Below are 19,627 nucleotides of genomic sequence, written 5' to 3' on the forward strand. Positions count from 1 at the left end.
GTCAGAATGTTCATCATCAAAAAAATGTATAAACAACAAATGCTATAGAGGGTGTGGAGAAAAGGGAACCCTCTTGCACTGTTGGTGGGAATGTAAATTGATACAGCCACTATGGAGAACCGTATGGAGGTTCCTTAAAAAACTAAAAATAGAACTACCATATGACCCAGAAATCCCACTTCTAGGTATAAACCCTGAGAAAACCATAATTCAAAAAAGAGTCATGTACCACAGTGTTCATTGCAGCTCTATTTAGAATAGCCAGCATATGGAAGCAACCTAAGTGTCCATCGACAGATGAATGGATGAAGAAGATGTGGCACATATATACAATGGAATATCACTCTGCCATAAAAAGAAACGAAATTGGGCCTCCCTGGTGGCGCAAGTGGTTGAGAGTCCGCCTGCCGATGCAGGGGATACGGGTTCGTGCCCCGGTCTGGGAGGATCCCATATGCCGCGGAGCGGCTGGGCCCGTGAGCCATGGCCGCTGAGCCTGCGCGTCCGGAGCCTGCGCGTCCGGAGCCTGTGCTCCGCAGCGGGGGAGGCCACAACAGTGAGAGGCCCGCATACCGCAAAAAAAAAAAAAAAAAAAAAAAAAAAAAAAAAAAAGAAACGAAATTGAGTTATTTGTAGTGAGGTGGATGGACCTGGAGTCTGTCATACAGAGTGAAGTAAGTCTGAAAGAGACAAACAAATACTGTATGCTAACGCATATATATGGAATCCAAAAAGAAAAAAAAAAAGATCATGAAGAACCTAGGGGCAAGACGGGAATAAAGATGCAGACCAACTAGAGAATGGACTTGAGGACACGGGGGGTTGGAGGGTAACCTGGGACAAAGTGAGAGAGTGGCATGGACATATATACACTACCAAATGTAAAACCGATAGCTAGTTGGAAGTAGCCGAATAGCACAGGGAGATCAGTTCGGTGACTTGTGACCACCTGGAGGGGTGAGATAGGGAAGGTGGGAGGGAGGGAGATGCAAGAGGGAAGAGATATGGTGATAAATGTATATGTATAACTGATTCACTTTGTTATAAAGCAGAAACTAACACACCATTGTAAAGCAGTTATACTCCAATAAAGATGTTAAAATAACATCAAAAAGAAAATAAAATGACAGTAAACGGACTTTTAAAATGCAAAAGAATGGGAGAAGAGACAATGGCAGGAATGGATGAAAAGTACTAGTTTAAGAGATCTGAGAAAGCTGAGCCAGCAGTGGGGAAGAGCTAGGACTGAACCCTATTTATATTGTGAAACAAAGGCCTTGGAATTGGTACCATGAGATAGCTCATACAGTAAAGGCTGAAAATAGGATGAGTTGTTGAGGATCTGATTAAGAAGCAGTTGGATTCTCTTGATCCCTTCCTGTACAACTCATAGCAAATGATTCTCCCTTTTCTACCTTAAGAGAGCACTAGAATTTTTTTTCCATGTTGGTGGTAAAAGAGAGACTTTCTGGACTATTGCACCACAGGCTCACTTAAGGGTGTGTATGGGCTATTTACTGAAGAGAGGTAAGTTTACATACTGAATGTGAGAGCTGTTAACCTTATTCCCCCTTTGACATGTCAACATTAATCTTTGAATGCTTTTTGTCTCTGCCTTAGAATTGAGGAAGTACAGGTATCTTAGTTTTAGAACTCAGATCTTTTCTGTTATTTTTTGATGAGGGAGCCAGTTTAGAAGCAAACTTCCTGTTATAGGTATTACAGCATTTTTCATTATTGTTTTCCTGTTTTACTTTGCATTATTATTTAACTTGATGAATATTTCTAACATACAGAAAAGTATAGAAAATAATGAGACTCTTGACTTACCTTCTTTCAGTTTTAATAAATAGTAACACTTTACCATATTTTTTTAGGTCTGCCTTTTGAGAATTAAATATTTTTTTATACTTAAAACCCTCTCATCTCATTCCATTCTCCCAGAGTAACCACCATATGAAGTTGGGAAGGATCCTTCTCAAGCGTGTATAAGCTTTTTTTAAACATATACTTGTATCTACAACTGTATATAAAGTATTGTTTGTATAATTTAGAAGTTTATATAAAGAGTTTCAAACTGTAGTTATCTTTTTGACCTATGCCTTTTTGTTTACTTTTTGAGGTTCCTGCTGATAAATGTAGATCTAGTTTAATTATTCTAACTTCTCTATAGTAATCCATTGCATGAACATTTCTATTCCCCTGTTGATGGACATTTAAGTTGTTCTGAATTCATAATTGTGAGTGTCAGTACTGCATTTAGTATTGTTATTCATGTCTCCTTGTGCTCATATATATATACTTAGTGATTTAAGGAGTGGAATTGCTTTTCATAGGGTTTGAATGCCCATTTTAACCATATTAAATATTGCCATATTGCTCTGCTGTGGGTTTGTACCACATCAACCCTTGGTATTCTTTTTCAGTTTCTGCCAGTCTGATAGTTGTCAGATGCTTGTGTTTGTGTGTATCTGTGTGTTTTGTTTTGTCATTTTGTATTTTTTGTATTTCTGTGATTACTAGTGAAGAGAGTTTCTTCATTTGTTTGTCTATCTTGGTTTCTTATTTGATGAATTGCCTATTCATAGCCTATACCCATTTTCCTAATAGATTGTTTCTTTTTTCTTATTGATTTGTTAGAAGTGTGTTTGTGTGTGTGTGTGTGTGTGTGTGTATTTTGGATATTGCTACTTTGCCAAATGCTATTTTGGTAATTGAATTCTAGTTGAATTGTATTGTGGTGAGACTGATTTATATGATTTTAGATTGAGTATTTTTCATGATTTCACTTTATTTGTCTCGTTGGCTTGTCAGGTAGAACATTTTGTTTGGTTTCTTAGTGGTTGCTTTTGGGATTTTAATATAATTGCTCTTACATTGTACTTTTGAGTAATATTATCCTACTTCATCAGTATTATAAGAACCTTTCAACAGTATACTTCCATTTCTTCTCTCTCAGCTTTTGTACTATTTTTTGTCAAATGTTTTACTTCTATATATGTTATAACCATCCCCCCATAAATCATTATTAAATTTGGTTTAAAGAGTAGATTATGTTTTATGGAGATTTTTAAAAAGTTCTATATATACGTATGTTTATCATTTCTGGTGTACTTCATTGTCTTGTTTTCTATTGACTCATTCTTTCGTGTGTGTGTTTTTTAAAAATTTATTTATTTATTTATTTATTTAAGGCTGCATTGGGTCTTCGTTGTCGTGCGTGGGCTTTCTCTAGTTGAGACAAGTGTGGGCTCCTCTTCTTTGTGGCGCGTGGGCTCCTCGTTGCAATGGCTTCTCTTGTTGCAGAGCACGAGCTCTAGGCATGCAGGCTTCAGTAGTTGTGGCGCATGGGCTTATTTGCTCTGCGGCATGTGGGATCTCCCTGGACCAGGGATTGAACCCGTGTCCCCTACATTGGCAGGTGGATTCTTAACCATTCTGCCACCAGGGAAGCCCCCATTCATTCTTTTGAATACCATCTGTAATTTTCCTTCCACCTGAAGGACAGCTTTTATCATTTCTTTAGTATAGATCTGCTGGTGATGAATCTTTCACCTTCTATATCTGAGAAAGCCTTTATTTACCCTTTATGCCTGAAAGGCAGTTCCAAATGAGTATAGAATTCTAGATTTACTTTTTTTCTTTCAGTATTTTAAAGATGTTGCTCCATTGTCCATTGTCTTGCATTGTTTCAGATGAGAAGTCTTTATCCTCAGAATGAAATGCATTTCTCTCAGTTTAAAATGTTCTTTTTGTGGTTTTAAGTATTTTGACTTTGATATACCTTGGTATAGTTCCACCCCCCACCCCATGTTGCTTGTTCTTGGGGTTCTTTGAGATTCTTGAATTGGTGGGATTATAGTTTCCATAAGATTTGGAAAATTTTGGGTCATTATTTCTTCAGATATTTTTCTGTCACCTTTTCCACTTTGGGAACTCCAATTACACATCTGTTAGGTTGGTTGAAGTTATACCATAGCTCACACATAAACAGCTCTGCTTATTTGTGTTTTATCTTCTTCCGCTGTCTAGTTCATTTTGGATAGTTTCAATTTCTGTTGTCACGTTCACTACTTTTTCTATAATCTGTTGTCTCTCCTTAACTTGGAGAACACATAGGTAGTTATAGTAACTTTTTTATGACTGTATTTGCTTATTTTATTATTTGTGTCATTGCTGCATCTGTTTTTTAATTTTTTTAATTTTTTTTGCGGTATGCGGGCCTCTCACTGTTGTGCCCTCTCCTGTTGCGGAGCACAGGCTCTGGACGCGCAGGCTCAACGGCCATGGCTCACGGGCCTAGCCGCTCCATGGCATGTGGGATCTTCCCGGACCAGGGCACGAGCCCGTGTCCCCTGCATTGGCAGGCGGACTCTCAACCACTGTGCCACCAGGGAAGCGCTGCATCTGTTTTTATTGATGGATTTTTTCGCCTTATTTTGGGCCATATTTTCCTTATTTGCATGCTTATTAATCTTTTGATTGGATGCCAGAAATTGTACATTTTACCTTGTTTAGTGTTGCTATTTTTGTATTCCTTTACACATTTCTAAACTTTGTTCTGGCATGTAGTTAAGTATTTCAAAATAGTTTGATTATCTTGAAGCTTGTTTTTTAAGCTTTGTTAGCTAGAGCTAGAATAGAATTTTGGCAGTCTCATTGAGTGTTCTACCTGATGCCTGTGTATTTCGAGGTTTTTCCGCCTAGCTCCTGGGATAATGTATTATTTCTGGTCCTTTGTCTGAAATTCATCCATTCATATAACTAGCCTGCTGTTTTGTTGTTTAAAGTAGGAATTCTAGCTTTCTCATTGCATTTTAGCCAGTAACTTCAATTTGTTTGCTGTTGGTCCATTGAAATTTATTGTGATTTTTTTTTTATGGCTCACTGTATGGTCTGTTTTGTTAAATGTTCACCTTCATTTAAAAGCAATGTGTTATTTGCTGTGCTTTATAAATGTAGAGTTTGTTAATATTATTCAAAAATTTATTTTCTCCTTGCTCCATCATTTATTGATCGGGGTATGTTAAAAATACAATTTTTGTTTATTTTTCATTGATTTCTATGATTTTTACTTCATATATTTTGAAGCCCATTATTAGGTACATACATGTTTAGGATTGTTATGTCTTCTGGATGAATCATCCCCTTTGTCACTATGAATTGTATGTTTATTGCTGGAAATATACTTTGTTCTGGAGTCTTCTTTTATATTTTCTGATGTTAATATAACCTCAGTAGCTTAGTTATGACTAGAGTTTCTATGCTATATTCTTCTGTACTGTTTTATTTTCCTTCTGTTGTTTTTATATTTTAAAAATGTGTCTCTTAACTGTATGTAATTGAGTTTTTAATGCAATCTAGTAAGCTCATTTATTCAAATGCTTAAGTTCATTTAAATGTAATATATAATAATTATCAATGTGGTCAGGCTTGAGGTCTACCATGTTGGTATTTGTTTTCTGTTTTTCCATATATTCCTTATTTACCTTTTCTCCTTTCTTGCTTTCTTTAGAGATCATTGAGTTTCCAGGGTTTCATTTTAGTATACCATCTTCTCTATTTTTCACATATTGCTTATTATTGTATTTCTAGTGGTTTCTCTAAAGATTACAAAATGCCTTTTTTACTTTGCACAGTCAACCTTGAGTTTATAGTATGCCACTTCAAGGTCATTGTATTCACAGTCAACACTGAATATACAGTTGACCCTTAAACAATGCAGCTATTAGGCATGCTGACCCCTGTGAAGTTGTAAATCCGCATCTAACTTTATAATCAGCCCTCCATATCCACGGTTCAGTATCCATGGATTCAACCAGCTATGGATCATGTAGTACAGCAGTTTGTATTTATTGGAAAAAATCCATGTATAAGTGGACCCATGCAGTTCAAACCTGTGTTGTTCAAGGGTCAACTATATACCATTTTATGGAAAGTGCAAGACCTTATAGTATTTCAATTTACCAAGCTCCTGCCTTTTGTGATTCAGATTATATTATAAACCCCACCAGTTATTTTTTTTAAACAGTTAATAGTCTTTTGAAGAAATGATGCAAAAAAAGAAAGAGACCCTTTTAAACCAAAATATTTACCCTTTGAGATGTCGCCATTTTCTCCTGTAGATCTGAGGTTCCATCTGAGTCATTTCCCTTTTGTCTGTATAATTTTCTTTACTATTTCTTGTATAGATGATAGTTTTGTTCTGCATAGAAGTCTAGTTTTTTTTTTCTTTTAACACTTTAAAGACATATTTTCATTTTCTGTTTGCTCCTTTGTTTCTGATGAAATTTTCAGTCATTCTTAATCTTCTTCCCCTAGTGTATCCTTTTTAGCTGCTTTTAAGATGTTCTTTTTGACATTAGTTTTCAGTTTGACTGTGATACTCCTAGCTTTCATTTATCCTGCTTGTGTTTCACAGAACAGGAGGATCTGTTTGTTGAACATGTGAACCATTATTTATTCAACCCTGTGCTCTCTCTCCTTTTCCTTAGGATTCAAGTCATATGTTTTATTGTTTCATTTTTTTTAAAAATAATTTTATTTATTTATTTATTTATTTATTTATTTAATTTATTTTTGTCTGCGTTGGGTCTTCGTTGGTGCGCGCGGGCCTTCTCTAGTTGTGGAGAGTGTGGGCTACTCTTCGTTGCGGTGCGCATGCTTATTGTGGTGGCTTCTCTTGTTGCGGAGCATGGGCTCTAGGCTCACAGGCTTCAGTAGTTGTGGCACGTGGGCTCAGTAGTCGTGGCACACAGGCTTAGTTGCTCTGTGGCATGTGGGATCTTCCCGGACCAGGGCTCGAACCCGTGTCTCCTGCATTGGCAGGTAGATTCTTAACCACTGCACCACCAGGGAAGCCCTTTATTGTTTCATATTATCCCACATATTTCTGATGCTCTTTTTATTTTTTCTCTCTCTGAATTGGGTTAAGTAATTTATATTGAACTGTCTTTGAATTCATTATTCCTTTCCACTGCTCTGTCCATCTGTTCCTAACTTCATTCATAGTTTTTTTTTTATTTCAGACTTTTTATTCTTCATTTCTAGGTTTACACTTTGTTCTTTCAATTCTTTTCTAATTCTCCATTTTTTCTCTCATTCTGTCCATTTTCTCAATTCTTTTTTTATTTTCTTTTTTTATACAGCAGGTTCTTATTATCTATTTTATACATATTAGTGTATATATGTCAATCCCAATCTCCCAGTTCATCCCACCACCACCCCCCTTAATTCTTTAATAATATAGAGACATATTTTAAAGTCTTTTTTGCTCATTCCAGCAAGTGGGTCACCTGTGAATTTCATTCTTTTGCCTGTGTTTTTTTAAAAAAATTATTTTATTTATTTATTTTTGGCTGTGTTGGGTCTTCATTGTGGTGCATGGGCTTCTCATTGCAGTGGCTTCTCTTGTTGCAGAGCACAGGCTCTAGGCACATGGGCTTCAGTAGCTGTGGCATGCAGGCTCAGTAGTTGTGGCTCACGGGCTCCAGAGCACAGGCTCAACAGTTGTGGCACACGGGCCCAGCTGCTCCACGGCATGTTGGATCTTCCCCGACTCAGGCTCGAACCCATGTCCCCTGCATTGGCAGGTGGATTCCCAACCGCTGGGCCACCAGGGGAGTCCCATTTTGCCTGTTTTTTTCTCTTGACTTTTCCTGCTTCTTTCCCTGTTTTGTAATTTTAAAGTTGTATTCAAGAGCAGTACAGAGACTAAAGTAGTTAGTTAATACTTTCTTCCTGAATGGTCTTGCCTTTTCCTTTGTCAGGGAGCAAGGATAAGAGACTGAGCTCTTTGGTCTAATAAGTAATTTAGCTGAGTTGGTGCTCAGTTGTTGCTTGAGCTAGTTTCAGTTCATTGAAAGTGAAGTGGGGAATTCTATGGCAGTCCAGTGGTTAGGATTCTGTGCTTTCACTGCCAAGGGCATGGGTTCAGTCCCTGGTCAGGGAACTAAGATCCTGCAAGCTGAAGTGGCCATGCTTTTTTGTAGTATGTGCAATATCTCAGTGAGTCTTCAAATTTTTCTTATCAATCTATAAACATGTAGATTCCTGGAATCTTTTCTAGAGTAACAGAATCATACAAAATCCATCCCAGTGTCTATTTTAAGAAATGCCTCAAATAATTCTGTTGCATAGCCAGGTAAATGAAAGTTTTATTAATCTTTCTTATTTTTGTTTGTTTTAGAAATGCTCCACTGGACTTTTTTATTCTTTTAAAATATATATAGGGGGCTTCCCTGGTGGCGCAGTGGTTAAGAGTCCGCCTGCCGATGCAGGGGATACGGGTTCGTGCCCCGGTCTGGGAGGATCCCACATGCCGCGGAGCGGCTGGGCCCGTGAGCCATGGCCGCTGAGCCTGTGCGTCCGGAGCCTGTGCTCCGCAACGGGAGGGGCCACAACAGTGGGAGGCCCGCGTACCATAAAAAAATAAATTAATTAATTAAAAAAAATAAAATATGTATAGGAAAGTTAGAATTGTAGTTGTTCATAAACCATGTCTTATTGTTATTCCACTTTTAGCTTTTGATATTCTTTTTATGTATATTTATCAGATGTAGCTGAAATACATTGGTTCATTGTGTACATTTTAAAACTAAAAGGTATCTTTTTGTAATTTTATTTTATTTTATTTATTTATTTTGGCTGTGCTTGCAGGATCTTAGTTCCCCTAACAGGGGTTGAACCCACTCCCTTGGTATTGAAAGGGCAGAGTCCTAACTATTGGACCATTAGGGAGTTCCCCTGTAATTTTATTTTTTGATAACAAAATATGTTAAACTTATAATTACCATTTATCTGTTACATCTTTGTTTCTGTTACCAATGTGTGTTATTTACCCCCCCTCCACTTGATAATATTAAAATTTTCTTTTAAACTTTTTGAGTTTTACTGAAATCTTTCATAGAAATATATTAATTCTCACATCTGTGTGAGTAAGTAATGACCAGAAATAGTAAATTAGATTTCTGAAAAGCATGAATTTCTTCCTATTTATTATGTTTCTTACACCCCTGCAAGTTAAATTCTTATGGGGAAAGTGATTTCAGTGTCTAGAAAGTACATTGGCTCCACTATGTTTTTGTTTTTTATATTAAAAAAAAATTTTTTTGGCCACACCACACACATGTGGTATCTTAGTTCCCCAACCAGGAATCGAACCCCCACCCCCTGCTTTGGAAGCACAGAGTCTTAACACTGGACCACCAGGGAAGTTCCTCCACTACAGTTTTTGTCTTGATGTTTTATTAGCTTGGTCAGGGAAGAGAAAGCCAGGACAGATAACAGAATTGCCATTTCCCATAAATAGTTTTTTCTGCATGGTCGATGAGAAATGTAGTTGAAAACACCTGTTTTTTTCAAGTTAGTTTTAGGGGAAATGGCTTGCTTTTAAAAATGCCAATTAGCAAGTGGAAAACGACTAAATAGAAATAAGAGACTAACTTAAATGGATGAATTAGGTTGCTTCATACTGATTATACTGTGGTGTTAAAGAAAACTTTGAACTCAAAGTTATGTTTTTAAAAGAACAATTATAATTTTCTATTATAGGAATCACATGCAGCCCAACTACAGATCCTTATGGAATTCCTCAAGGTTGCAAGAAGAAATAAGAGAGAGGTATATTATTTTGTGTATTTTACGTAATGTGTCATTTACTATTGTTGACTTCCCATTTTTTCTCCATTTTTGTGAAGGCATTTCAGGTTAAAATTTTTATTTAAGTATTTAAAAGCATTTGAGTTTTCAGGAGTTTTATCTTTTTTAAGCTTTGTTATTTTAACTTCTTTTACGTTTACAACTTGATATTTAAAAAATCCCTTTTTGGAGGTGTGCTAAAAAGTTTTCTATAGGAGTGAATATAATGATGTTACCTCAAAGCTATAAAGAATAGATAATAGAATTATCAAATGGCAGCCTAACTTTCACCCTGAAAAGAAAACGTAGGAAAATTTAGATAATGAAGTCTTAAGTAGAGAGGGTTACAATTTTCCTGTGATTAAAATACATCTTGGTGAGGGGAAACAAGTAAAAATATAGCTACCTATTTAGAACTTGGAAAGTGTAAGTCATGCAGGATAACTAAAAGGTAACTTTTTATTAATAATTTTATAACAGAATGTCCTAATTTAACATTTATAAGATTCCTCAGTCATTTCACAATAGTATAAAATATGGGAAAATGAAAGGCAAAATCCTGTGGTCTTGGTAGCATGCTAAAATAACTTTGAAAACTGTTTTATATTTAAATTCCCAACTGTTATATTTTTACTTTCAGTTGTCTAATTAGGACATCTTTTACTCAAAAAAATATAACCATATTTGTTAGGTTCCAGGCCATCTTTATTATTTTTGAAAATAAAAAGATGAGAACTTGTTTTGATGAAGTACTTTAAGTGTGCATTGCCAGAACTTTACATTATCTTAGTTTGATATTTCTGCTTTTTTTGGACTGTTCATGATGTCTGTTTTTAACTTTTTCTTTCTTTGTTCAGATTGGATTTTTCTGTGTTATGCTAGTGTTGATAGCTAAATGTTCTTTACCTGGTTTATGATTGTATTTTTCTTTAACTTTTGCCAAGGTAGCAGTTGTGACTTTAATGTTTTAGTATCTATTAAAAATTATCTTCAGTATGAATTTGAGTTTTATATATTCTTCTTGATTTTTAATTTTATTTTTTTGGTGGGTACTCTAACTTCAATTTGCATAAGAATAACCTGAGGATCTTCTTAGAATCCAAATTCTGATTAAGAGGGTGTGTGTTTGAGCCTGATAATCTGCATTTCTAGCAAGCTCCAGATGATGATGCTGTTGGTCCGTGGACCAAACTTTGAGTAACAAAGCTGAACATTTTATAGCATACGGAAACAAAATTATTAATTCAGTATGTACACTCAACCGTCTTTGCTATAGCAAATTCTTTGGAAAAGTGATAATTTTTTATATTCCGTACATACCTTCTCTCCTTTCAAAACAGAATGTGAAATTGTTTTGCAGTAGTTTTATGTAGTTGTTTTTACCTTCGACTTTGAACTCATCGAGTGAGATTTGGTACATAGGAAATAACCTGATAATGAATCAATTAAGTGAACAGTCCAAACATATGGATATCTGGGGGTTAAATGAAATGGATGATCACTATGTATAATCTGAATTATTTAAGGTTTTCATTAGCCTCTGAGGTTTTTCATACTTCTCTAGTGTCTGTTAATGCTTTCAACATATTTAGATTTGAAATTTTCTCAGGTAAGAAAGATGCAACATATAACTATAAAATAAACAACTATGAATGTTCTGGGATTTTTACTAGCAAGCTGATAAGTTATCCCGCCACAGTTTCGTAGATGCTGGCAGAAGACATGAGACTTCTGGGTTGGAAATAAAGTCTTGACTATTCATGGCATATCTGGCAGCATCAGCTTCACGACCTGCAAGTCCCTCAGGGGCGGTTTAGAGATGGGCCTTGGTAGATTCTGCATATACAGTGATATATATTACAACCAAAGAACCTTGAACTTTGGAAACCCCAGTCTTTTAAAGGGGTCTGCTAGCAAATCTGTTCAGCCTTTGCCCTGCAGGGAGACACTATTTTTATTTTATTGATCAGAAAACAAATCTGCCCTCTCTCCTGGAGGAAGTCACTATTTCTGTCTTGCCAGGGTGTTCACTAAACAAACATCCTTGAAAAGATAATTTGGAACAAAAGTTATCAAAAGATGTGCAGAAATGGGAGAGATCAATGGAGAATGTTTCCCAACGATAGCTCTTCCTTGTTATATTAATTTGTCGTCTCTCTGATGCGGTGGCCAGTGGCCTCCAATAACTCCTTCTATGATATTGCCTTTGATCACATAGCCCTTAGTATCAGTGTTCCTATATTTTTGTTATTATGTCTGGGTTAATTGTGCTTTAGAATTTTTCAGCTTGAGTTTAGTTTGAATCTTATAAGATCCTTGTGAATGATGGATTTTTTTTCTCTCTTGGATCATATTTTCTTATGATAGGCAATTTAACCTAGAAACATACTGGTTCCAAGTACTTCTGGATATTGGTGCCTCTTAATATGCAATGATTATACTGTTGTTAATATATTTTGGTTCTCTTGTTTTTAGTGTATCCATAATTGAGTGATTCTGAGTATATCACGTTTAACTACACAAGGGACTCTGAGGAGCTAGGTTAACAAAGTTTTAAAACTTTGAAAATTTGGAGCTAGGTTAACAGACTTAAAAACTTACCAGTTACTTTGATTAAATTTCATTAATTTTTCTGTGATTGGGGTCAGGTACACTAGTGATTTGGAAATAGTAAACTTTAGTCTAGAAAATGTAGTTGATTAATACCTCATGATTTAGTACAGACAGAATGAAGTGAGTGGTTATTTCTTTTTGCATATATTATAAAGTATATATTTGTGTGTTTAGTCCTCAAAATGAATATGGTTGTTAAAGGTCTTATCTCCTGTAGTATAATTTATACTTGAACTTATTCAAGCAAAATACAGACTGACCAGGAGACAAACTACTATTTCTGATTTTTTTTCCCTAAGATTAACATTCAGACTTTGAAAATTAACTTTGTGATTTTATGCTTGACTTTTAATTGCAGTTATGATGAGTCTAAACCAAGACTCTGAATCTGCTTTTTAGATTTAACATACTTATTTGTTCCAATGTCACATCTTGCTGTTAGAGTCCTACATTTAATTTTTATTTGTGATTTATTTTTTTCCTTGACTCTCCTTTGACTATTAAGAGAAAGGAATGTGCAAGGCACATAGTAGGCACTTTCATTAGTTATCTCTTTTTGTGTAACAAGTTACCCTCAAATTTAATGGCTTAAAAACATCATTTAATATCTTGTGTCAGGAATCTTGGTGCAGAGTAACTGAGTGCCTTTGCTCAGGGTTTCTCACCAAGCTACGCTCCAGGTGTTGGCCAGGGCAGCAGTTATCTTAAGGTTTGACTGGGATAGGAATGCTTCCCAGTTCACTCGTTGGCTGTTGGAAAGAGATACCATATTCTTACCACATGGGCTTCTCCATAGGATAACTTACTGTGTGGCAGCTGACTTCCCTCACAGGGAGCAAGAGAGGGTTTTGAAGACAGCAGTCACATGCTTTTTGTAGATTAATCTTGAAAGTTACATCTCAACAAGTGTTCTGTTTTTTCCATTAGAAGCAAATCTTTGGGTACAGCCTATACAAAGAGAGGGAATTACACAAGGGTGTGAATTCTGAAGTGGGAATCTTTGAAGGCTTTCTTACAGCCAGCCTACCACAGCACTTAATAAATATATGTTTTTAAATGAACATGTTATTCTTTCTTCATGGTCAGATTGAACAAAAGGGCTTTAGTTTCCATGTAAAAGCCAGTCTCCTCTGTGCAAATTTGTACCAGCATTTGAACAATTGCCTTATATTTCATACGATTTAATTTTAAAATACACTTTTGGATATTTGTGGTACCTATTTAATTCATTGTAATAAGACAGTTTTGATGAGTCTTGGTTTCCTTTTGGTTTTGTTTGGAATTTTATTTTGAATATTTGAAAGAATTGAATTTTACATTGTTTTTATATGAAATAAAGCACAGAAAAGTTCATAAAACTAATTTACAGTTTAAAGATTCATGGTAGAGTGATCATCCATGTAACCATCATCTTGATTAAACAATAGATTTTTGCTAGGCTTCCTGAAGCTCCCTCCCTACCCTTTCCAGATTATAGCCTTCTCCCTTGCCCATTAGGTAGTCAATATTCTGATATTTATGGTAATCACCTCTCTGTTTTTCTTTATTGTTTTGATGCCTAAGTATTTATAAGTCTCTTCTTTTGAACTAATATAAATGCACTTCTGCATTATATAATGTTTTGTTCTTGTCTTTGGCTCAGTGTTAAGATTCATCCCCATTGTTGTATATGGCTATAATTGATCCATTTTTATTGTTGTATAGTATTCTATTAAATGAATACACCCCATTTTTGTTGTTGATGGACTTGTGAGTTGTTTCTGATTTTGAGCTATTTACAAACAATGTTACTATCTTATATATGTATCCAGGTATATATTAGCATATATCTCTATGCTACATATGTAGAAGTGGAATTAATGAGTCATAGGATATGTACATCTTCAAACTTAATAGATAATGCCAAACAATGCCTGAGTAGTTGTATTGGTTACTCTTCCTACAGGCATTGTAGGAATGTTCCTGTTGCACTGTATTCTTGCCAGTACTTGGTGGCAATAGACTTTTTTCAGTTTAGCAAATCTTAGGATATGCATTGCTATCTCTTTGTAGTTTTAAGTTGCATTTCCCCGAGACCAGTGAGGTTGAGTACACAGTACTATGAATTGGCCATTGGGATTTTTGTGTATGTGTGAAGTACTTGTTTAAAGCTCTGTGCATCTTTTCTGTTTAGCTGATTTTCTTATTGGTTTATTGTTTATATATTATAGATAAAAGTTCTTTGTTCTATCTACCTTTCTCTATAGCAGATCTTTTACCCCTCTAATTGGGCTGCTTTTTCCATTGTCTTAATTATGTCATTTGATGAGCAGAAGTTTCTGTCCATAATAGAGTCAAATTTATTACTCTTTCCTGTTATAATTAGTACCTTTTATGTTAGGTAAAGAATTCTTCTCCACCTGAGGTCATGAAGACATTTTGCTATATTACCTACTTGAATCTTTACCTTTTATTTTTCATACTCGCATCTGTAATCTACTTGGGAATTTTTCATATGGATGTCCAGATGTCCAAGTATCCTTAATTAGAAAGTCCATCCTTTTCCCATTGCTTTGAAATACCACATCTGTCATACCTCATGTGTCCATACATGTGTGGGTCTGTTTTTAGGCTCTCTTCTGCTCCACTGGTCTGTTTGTCTGTCTTTCTGGCAATACCACATTGTATTAAATACTAGAACTTTAAAGTAAGTTACTATTCTTTTTTAGGAAAGTCTCAGCTATTCATGGCTCTTTGTATTTCTCTATAAATATTAGAACCAGCTGATACATTTCCATGGTACACCTGCTGTGATCTTTATTGGGATTACTTTGACTCCATAGATGAATTTGGGGGACTATCTTTACAATAGACTTTGAACATGGTATTTCTCTCTGTATATCTAGGTCCTTAAGAATGTCCTTCAAAATTTTGATATTTTTCAGGGTATTATTCTTACACATCTTTATTTTAGAGTTGTTCTTAGGTCTTCAGTCATTTTTATGCTATTGTAAGTGATGTTTGTGTCTTTAATTTCAGTTTCTTACTATTCGTTGCTGGTATATAGAAATGCAGTTGATTTTGACACATTTCTTTTGGTATCCAGCAACCTTGTTAAAATCATTAATTCTAATTTATTTGTAGATTATTTTATGTCTTCTGTGTACGCATCATCATCTGCAAATAATAACAGTTTAGTTTCTTTCCTTATGATCCTTATATCCTTTATTTATTTTTCTTGTCTTACTCTGCTGGCTAGGACATCCGGTACAATGATGAATAGAAGTGGTGATAGCGGGGCATCCTAGTCTTGGTGCTGATCTCAAAGTGAAAGCTTTCGACGTGTCACCATTAGGTATGATGTTTTCTGTAGGTTTTTGGTAGGTATTTTTTTTTTTATCATTCAAGGAGCTAAGTTTCTATTCCCAGTTTCCTAAGAGGATTTTTTTTTAAATTATAAGTGGGGGTTGAGTATTCTCCAAAATTTTTGTGCAGTTGATTGAGATGGTATTTTTTTTTCATTATGTTAAACTGGATAATTACATTGGTTTAACATTAAAAGTCAATCAACTTTGCACCTAGGGTGACCAACTATCCTGATTTGCCCAAGAGTATTCTAGTTTTATCACTGAATGTTCTGCATTCTAGAAACCCGACCAGGACAGTTGTTTGCCCTACTTGCCTTCCTTATTGCATCTGTATTAATTAATGAGATTGTTCTTTAATTTTTTTTTACACTGATCCTGTCCAATTTTGTTATAAAGATAGTTTTATCAAATGAGTTGGGTAATGTACCATCTTTTTCTATTTTCTGGAAGAATCTGTATAATCGAGGTTGGATGTCTTTGCTGAATGTTTAAGGATTTTGCTGGAGAAGCTATCTGGACCTGTTTGCAGAAGCTTTTAAAGTATTGATTCAGTTACTGCTTATTCAGAGTTTTGTTTTAGATACCATTTTTGACATGTTATACTTTTTCTAAGCATTGTCTGTTTCATCTAAATTTTCAAATTTTTTGGTATTAGCTTGGTCTTAATACTAAGTTTTTAATGTCCCCAGAGTTTTTAGTGATGTCTTTCATTCCTGACTCTGCTATTGGTGCTGTGCATTTCTCTCTTTTTTCTTGATCAGTTCTTGCCAGGGATGTAACAATTTTGAGTTTTATCTAGGAACCAACTTTCAGTTTTATATTCTTTATTTTGTTTTCCATTTTATTAATACCCTCTTTATAATTACAGTTTCCACCCTTCTACTTTCTTTGGTTTTATTTTGTTGTTTCTTTTCTAATTTGTTACATATTAGTAGGCAGACTTTTTTCTAATATAGGCATTTGAGGCCACAATTTTTCTTTTAGTTGAATCTAATAATTATGGCATGGCATTTTGTTTGTTATTCCTTAGTTCAAAATAGTTGCTAATTTTCATTATAGTTTTTCTTAGGCATGTGGGTTATTTAGAGATAAACTTATTACTTGGATGTGGGGATTTTCTTTTTTTTAATTATGGATTTCTGTTATAATTGCATTGTTATGAGAAAATAATTAGTGTTTTTCTTAGTATGATATTTGCATTATCACCCGTTCATTAAATTTTGAAATATTTGTGTTTGAAAAGAATGTGTTTCCTGCAATTGCATGGTGTGGTGTAAAGTTTGTTAGATATATGGTGAGGATTTTTTGCATCCTTACTGAGTCTCTGGTTCCTTGTTATATCACTTACTTATTTTAGGTGAGTTTCTTATAGACAGCAGAGGTTTTTCATTCACTTTGCCTGACTCAGCAGTCTTAGAATTTTGTATTTAGGCCATTTACATTTAATTTAAATTTAGAGTTTAAGCCTGCCATTTTATTATTTGTTTTATGTTTCTTTTCTCTTTTGATTTTTTGTTCTTATGTTTTTTTCTTTAAGGGTTACTTGAATGTATTTATATATTTTTAAAGACTTTGTTTTTTAGAGCAGTTTTAAGAATTGAAAGGATGCTACAGAGATTTCCCATACACGCTGCAGTAATATGCATTTAAGTTTCCTCCATGTCTTTTCATGGATTGAAAGCTCATTTCTTCTTAGTACTGAATATTATTCCATTGTCTGGATGTATCACTATTTATCCATTCATTTTCTGAAGGACATCTTGGTTGTTTCAAGTGTTGGTATTATGAACATATAGCTGCTATCAGTGTGTTTTTTGGGAATCTTAAGTTTTCAACTCCTTTGGGTAAATACCAAGGAGTGTAATACTGGATCATATGATAAGAGTATGTTTAATTTTTTAATAAACTGCCCAACTGTCTTCCCGAGTGGCTGTACAATTTTTCATTCCTACCAAGAATAAATGAGAGTTCTTGTTGCTACACATGTTCGTCAGCTTTTGGTGTTGTCAGCGTTCTGGGTGTTGGATGATCTAATCGGTGTACAGTGCTTTCTTTTTTTTTTGAGTTTTTTTTAGTGCTTTCTTGTTTTTATATCCATATATTAATTTTGCTACTCTTTTTAACTAACTTTTTTTCTGAAAGTGTATCAGTATTCTTTTGTTCAGTTTTGAATATGTCAGATAATTGAAGAAGTCTTGGCAGCTATAATGTATTCTAATTATATTAGCTCTAAAAAACAAAATACTGAATTTAATACTTAAGCATATTTTTATCAAATCATAGTGATGGTCAAATAAATGAGTGCCAATGATACCTACCTGCACCAAAGCTAATGTCAATAAAAGGGGGCTCTGTTTTTTAATTCTTTTATGTTTTAGTCTTAAGGGATTCTGAGACTTTCTTTCTTCACTTTTTAAATTTAAATTTTTAAAAAATTTTCTTTGGGTTTTGGTACAGTATGCTGTGTTAAGAGAGTGCTTGCTGTTGATGGCTTAGGACTGTGTTCTCAGGCAGCATTTCTCCATCTTATGTATTTATTATTATTTTTTTTAGTAGCCCCCAAACTCATAATAGTGTTAAGGCAGATTTGATCCAGAGGTTTGTCTATTATCATTCCCAATTTGTGATCGATTTTCATTTAGATAATGACAGTTCAGCTTTATGGACTTCCTTCATATATCTCCAAAAGATTCTTGGACTCTGATTCATGCTTTTATTCTAGATTCTGCCTCTCTGGCTTATGAAACATACTTGCAGAGTGAAGTTAGCCCAGTTTTCTTTCTTCTTTTTAAAATGGTTATCCTTTGTCTTTCTTCTGTTTCCTTGTACTATAATGTCTTATATGATGCCTGAAAGGAGAACACTTGTTTCCATTATTCATCACCACTCTCCATATTTCTGGCCACCAAATGTGTAGGTCATTTCTCACACCAATTTTCCAGTTCTCTTTGGACACCAACTGAGTGTCCTACAGTTCAATTCAATTCAGTTCAATTCTATCTAACACTGTCTACCTGGAGTTGGCCCTGGATTCCACTGGTTAAGGACTCAGTCCCACAAGACTGAGCTGCCCCTTCACATGAAAATTGCAAGTCCAGGAAGTCATATGTGCATGTGACCTACTGGCTATAAATTGGTAGTTCCCATGTCTGCTTTCTTGGGTTTGATAATTTGCTAGAATGGGTCACATAACTTAGGAAAATAGTTTACTTACTAGATTACCAGTTTATGGTGAAAGGATACAACTCAGGGGGCATGGAGCTTCCATACCCTCTCCAGGTGTGCCATTCTCCAAGCATCTCCTTGTGCTCACCAACCTACATGTTCACCAACCCAGAAGCCCTTTGAACCCCTTAAGTTAGTGTTTTTTATGGAGACTTCATTCCATGGACATGATTGATCGGCCATTGTTGATTCAACTCAGTCGCCAGCCCCTCTCTCTTCTCTGGATGTTAGAAGGTGGGGCTGAAAGTTCCAACCCTCTAATCACATGGCTGGTTCCCCTAACAACCAGTCCCCATCTGGAGGCCCTACAGGAGGCTGTATTTCTTATTATAAATCAGAATAACACAATGTTTTAGAGCTTTAAACTTTTTCAGAATTTCGTCTTGAAATGTAAACACCTCGTTTAACATGTGCTCTCTAAATAGTTTCCATTCTCTGAAATTAAAAAAAAAAATTTCTTGTCTTGACACCTTTTCAGACGTTTTCACACAAGTAGGTTACATCATTTTGTTTTATCGATACACTATACCTATGTATTTATTACGGCAGCCCTTGTACCTTGGTTGTTTTATTTTAAATTGAACCATATGAAATTGCTGCTTTTGGAAGTAAAAATTGTTTGGACATTGGTAGTTTTATGTAGTTCATCTAATATATGGCCTTCATATATAGTAATGGATGTATTATCCAGCAAAGCTTTGGGGCACTGGAAGGATGGGACATTATCTTCAGAGGGTTGGGCATTAGCATTTAGTATTTTGAGATTTAAGGTGATACTGGATTTTTTTTCTTGGTACTTCAAT

General features: G+C 35.0%; 1 protein-coding gene across 3 annotated transcripts in view; it reads left to right on the forward strand.

The window, feature by feature from the left end:
• COP1 (COP1 E3 ubiquitin ligase) overlaps positions 1-19,627 on the forward strand; it is a 230,194-nt gene that overhangs the window by 57,349 nt on the left and 153,218 nt on the right. For 2 of the 3 annotated variants that reach the window (XM_060091213.1, XM_060091214.1), the window contains exon 6: positions 9,553-9,621. The exons of the other annotated variant lie outside the window; for it this stretch is intronic. In XM_060091213.1, the coding sequence (XP_059947196.1) occupies positions 9,553-9,621 (69 nt within the window). The remainder of the gene's footprint in view (positions 1-9,552; positions 9,622-19,627) is intronic. 3 annotated transcript variants of the gene reach the window in all.

This window comes from Mesoplodon densirostris, chromosome 2 (genome assembly GCF_025265405.1).
Source record: "Mesoplodon densirostris isolate mMesDen1 chromosome 2, mMesDen1 primary haplotype, whole genome shotgun sequence".
NCBI classification, from domain to species: domain Eukaryota; kingdom Metazoa; phylum Chordata; class Mammalia; order Artiodactyla; family Ziphiidae; genus Mesoplodon; species Mesoplodon densirostris.